The 5000-nt window shown below is 49.9% G+C and overlaps 1 protein-coding gene across 1 annotated transcript in view; it reads right to left on the bottom strand.

Moving 5' to 3' along the window:
* Positions 1-5000, bottom strand: part of LOC129409182 (uncharacterized) — a 20672-nt gene that overhangs the window by 15085 nt on the left and 587 nt on the right. Inside the window, exons 2-4 of the mRNA XM_055154385.1 lie at positions 3559-3638; positions 1589-1822; positions 1424-1492 (exon numbers count right to left, since the gene is read on the bottom strand). Of these exons, the coding sequence (XP_055010360.1) occupies positions 1424-1492; positions 1589-1822; positions 3559-3638 (383 nt within the window). The remainder of the gene's footprint in view (positions 1-1423; positions 1493-1588; positions 1823-3558; positions 3639-5000) is intronic.

Raw genomic sequence — 5000 nt, 5'->3', positions numbered from 1 at the left:
GGAGAGAGGAAGAGGGGAAGAGAGGAGGAGGAGAAGAGAGGAAGAGAGGAGGAGAGGAGGAGGAGGGGAAGAGGAAGAGGAGGAGGGGAAGAGGAGGAGGGGAAGAGAGGAGGAGGAGAGGAGAGAGGAAGAGAGGAGAGAGGAGGAGGAGGGGAGGGAGGAGGAGGAGGAGGAGGAGAGGAGGAGAGAGGAGGAGGGGAGAGAGGAGGAGGGGAGAGGGAGGAGGAGGAGAGGAGGAGGAGGAGAGGGGAGGAGGAGAGAGGAGGAGAGGAGGAGAGAGAGGGAAGAGAGGAGGAGAGGAGGAGGAGGAGAGGAGGAGGAGGAGGAGGAGGAGGAGGAGGAGAGGAGGAGGAGGAGAGAGGAGGAGGGGAGAGGAGGAGGAGGGAGGAGGAGGAGGGGAGAGAGGAGGAGAGAGGAGGAGAGAGAGGGGAGAGAGGAGGAGGAGGAGGAGAGGGGAGGAGGAGGAGAGAGGAGGAGGGGAGAGGAGGAGGAGGAGAGAGGAGGAGGAGGAGAGAGGAGGGAGAGGGAGGAGGAGGAGGAGAGGAGGAGGAGGAGAGAGGAGGAGGGGAGAGGAGGAGGAGGAGGAGGAGGAGGAGGAGGAGGAGGAGAGGAGGAGGAGGAGAGAGGAGGAGGAGGAGGAGGAGGAGGAGGAGGGGAGGAGGGGAGGGAGGGGAGAGGAGGAGGAGAGAGGAGGAGAGGAGGAGGAGGAGGAGGGGGAGGGGAGGGGAGAGAGGAGAGGAGGAGAGAGGAGGAGGAGGAGGAGGAGGAGGGGGGGAGAGGAGGAGGGGAGAGAGGAGGAGGAGGAGGGAGGGGAGAGGGAGGAGGGGAGAGAGGAGAGGGAGAGAGGAGAGGGAGGGAGGAGAGGAGGAGGGGAGAGGAGGAGGGGAGAGAGGAGGAGGGGAGAGGAGGAGGGGAGAGAGAGGAGGAGGGGAGGAGGAGGGGGGAGAGGAGGAGGGGAGAGGAGGAGGGGGAGAGGAGGGGAGAGGAGGGGGAGAGGAGGAGGGGGGAGAGGAGGAGAGAGGAGGAGGAGGGGAGGAGGAGGAGGAGAGAGGAGGGAGAGAGGAGGAGGGGAGAGGAGGAGGAGAGAGGAGGAGGAGGGGGGAGAGGAGGAGGGGAGAGGAGGAGGGGGAGGGAGGAGGGAGAGGAGGGAGGAGAGGAGGAGGGGAGGAGGAGAGGGGAGGGAGGAGGGGAGAGGAGGAGGGGAGGGAGGAGGAGGAGGAGGAGAGAGGAGGAGGAGGAGAGAGGAGGAGGAGGAGGAGGAGGAGGAGGAGGAGGAGGAGGAGAGAGGAGGGAGAGGAGGAGGAGGGGAGAGGAGGAGGGGAGAGAGGAGGAGGAGGAGGAGGAGGAGGGGAGAGGAGGAGGAGGAGAGGAGGAGGACACCAGAGGCAAACTTAAAGAAAAGAAAAGGTGAAGTGAGACTTACTGCTGGTTCATCTTGGGTGATATACACCATTCCAAAGGGAGGGTCGTATGATTCCAGATAAAAAGACACCTGCAGAAAGAGAGAAAGACTTTAGTCTCACATCCTCCTCTACCCCTCCTCCCCTCCTCTCCTCTTCCCCCTCCTCTAACTCTTCATCTTTCTTACCTTGTTGGTTGTATTTTTGTAGTAGTAAATGGACAGGTAGCACGAGTATGATCCTGTGACTGTGACTCCGCTGGGAGCAGTGAAGGAGTCTGTGGATGAAGATGTGTAATTCTCCATTTCGACTGTATCCACATCAGTCGCTGTGGTTACGTGGAGGCAGATGTTCTGGACGTCAGGGTCGAAATAGCCAAGTGTACACATAGAGGTCTTATTAGAGGAAGCGTTAAAGGAAAACTGTAAAAGACACAATCAGAGCTGAGTATTTGAATTTTGGACTGTAAAGAGCAACAGACTCTTGTAAACTTCTGTCTGAAATAGAATTGTAGCACAGTGAGAATCCCACTGACTCACTGCTGTGTGTTCAGACCAGACACTGTACAAAGAAGTGGACTGAGGGAGTGAGACGTCACCCACAGTGTTCAGCTCCAGTCAAATGAAGCTCATTGAGGCCAACGGTTAGAAGAGCAGATTTAGAGCCAGACTCTATATTAGGAATAGGAATTTTTCACAGACAAAATAGTAAAATAAAAACAGCAGGTTCACGTAGAGCGGGTCAGTACCAACATTTTAAAACCAAAATGACAAAGCTCAGTGTAGCAGCTGCAGGGAGAGGGACGACAATATTCCAGTGGAAGTCGATGGGAATTGGAACATGGTGGCTCAGCTATGTCCATACTGTCTACGGCAGGGGTCACCAACACGGTCGCCCACAAAGACCACGTGAGTCGCCCGCACGCCCGTTCTGAAAATAGCACAACTCATTAGTGAGCTGCATCTAAAATAAAATTTTATTCTGTTTCTGATTATTTTTTAAATCACCTTTGGATTTTTATAGATTTAAAAATGACAATATCTTAAAAATCTGTTCATTTTACATGAAGTTTAGATAAACCATTCAGATGATCGAGCCGTTTTGTTTTAACACTTTCACTTTATGCAAATGAGCCATGTGTTTTTAAGTTTTGTTTGTGTAAAACGTAAACAAATGTGTCAAAGCTTCTTTAAAAAGGTTCTGATCTCAAACGGCCTGATGTGGCTCGAGAGTGTTTATGGTTTATAAGGTGTAAAGTTGAGTTTATTTCAGCAGAAGATTTGAATGAAGAATCTGCTGCAGTAGAACTCGTACGATCGTGTTTGGAAACGTGGATCTGTGCAGAGGATTGTGGGATTTTACCTCAGAGCTCCTCACGCTGGTCAGAACCTCCCGAGCTTCCGACGCTAAACGAGCTCCTGCTGTTTGGGTTTTTCCTGCTTTATTAAATAGATCAATTTTGCACTTGTGCGTTTGTGATCGGGATAGTGATGTGCACATAAACACACTCAGAGAAACACTGATGATTATTTCTAACGCTCTACTTAAAAATGTAAGAATTCCTGAGCTGAGTAAAGTCAAAGTGCTGAATATTGATCTGTGTTTCTCGTAACGTGATCAGTGTTTTCACATAGATGATTATCATTGATCATTATTAATAATGGAGAACTAAAGATAAACTGAGCACTTTTGTTATTTGAGAAGAGCGGATCAAACTGTAGCCCTTCGTGCGACTCGGTGCCCGTGAAGTAGCTCTCAGTTTCAAAAAGGTTGGTGACCCCTGGTCTACGGTCGTTATAGTTCTGCTTTAATCTCTAATCACACCGAGTAGAGTTCTAGTTTAGTCCTGGTCCAGTCCTGGATCACACTCGGCCCAGTCCAGGTTAAAGTGGGACTTAACACATAAACTCTGACCTCAAATACATTTCAAACAGAGCGGCTAAACTGACCAATGCCCATGGACTGAATAAACGACATAACACATGTTTTGGTCTTCAAAAGTTCGTTAACCCGCTCTACATGATCCTGCACGTTTTATTTCTCTGTTTGTTAGTTTTTTAAGTATGTGGCTTCGTCCTCTTCTTTATCCAGTCTAAGGCCGTTACGTTTAGGACTGAAAAGTCACTGGTGTCACATTTGAAACTTGAACAGAACTCACATAAAGCGTCTCATAGTAAACTCCAAAAACATTCCAGGGACACGAGCTGATGTTAACCTGTTGAGGAAACGGCAACTTCTCTGCAACAGAAGCATCGACAGGAAGAGTAAGACACACGGCCGATACTCCGATACCGATACTCACACATACAACTGGTACTCACACATACAGTCGATACTCACACAGTCGATACTCACACACAGTCGATACTCACACAGTCGATACTCACACAGTCGATACTCACACAGTCGATACTCACACACGATCGATACTCACACAGTCGAGTCGATACTCACACACAGTCGATACTCACACAGTCGATACTCACACAGTCGATACTCACACAGTCGATACTCACACACAGTCGATACTCACACTCACACAGTCGATACTCACACAGTCGATACTCACACAGTCGATACTCACACAGTCGATACTCACACACAGTCGATACTCACACAGTCGATACTCACACACAGTCGATACTCACACAGTCGACACACAGTCGATACTCACACACAGTCGATACTCACACAGTCGATACTCACACACAGTCGATACTCACACAGTCGACACAGTCGATACTCACACACAGTCGATACTCACACACAGTCGATACTCACACAGTCGATACTCACACAGTCGATACTCACACACAGTCGATACTCACACAGTCGATACTCACACACAGTCGATACTCACACAGTCGATACTCACACAGTCGATACTCACACAGTCGATACTCACACAGTCGATACTCACACAGTCGATACTCACACAGTCGATACTCACACAGTCGATACTCACACAGTCGATACTCACACAGTCGATACTCACACACAGTCGATACTCACACAGTCGATACTCACACAGTCGATACTCACACAGTCGATACTCACACACAGTCGATACTCACACAGTCGATACTCACACAGTCGATACTCACACAGTCGATACTCACACAGTCGATACTCACACAGTCGATACTCACACACAGTCGATACTCACACAGTCGATACTCACACACAGTCGATACTCACACAGTCGATACTCACACAGTCGATACTCACACACAGTCGATACTCACACAGTCGATACTCACACAGTCGATACTCACACAGTCGACTCACACAGTCGATACTCACTCGACACACAGTCGATACTCACACAGTCGATACTCACACAGTCGATACTCACACACAGTCGATACTCACACAGTCGATACTCACACACAGTCGATACTCACACACAGTCGATACTCACACAGTCGATACTCACACAGTCGATACTCACACACAGTCGATACTCACACACACTCACACAGTCGATACTCACACAGTCGATACTCACACACAGTCGATACTCACACAGTCGATACTCACACAGTCGATACTCACACAGTCGATACTCACACAGTCGATACTCACACACAGTCGATACTC

Source organism: Boleophthalmus pectinirostris, unplaced genomic scaffold (assembly GCF_026225935.1).
Source record: "Boleophthalmus pectinirostris isolate CB_2022bp ecotype Guang Dong unplaced genomic scaffold, ASM2622593v1 HiC_scaffold_19, whole genome shotgun sequence".
In the NCBI taxonomy this organism is placed as follows: domain Eukaryota; kingdom Metazoa; phylum Chordata; class Actinopteri; order Gobiiformes; family Gobiidae; genus Boleophthalmus; species Boleophthalmus pectinirostris.
Note: the sequence above shows the minus strand (reverse complement) of the source record. Positions and strands in the feature narration are given on the sequence as shown.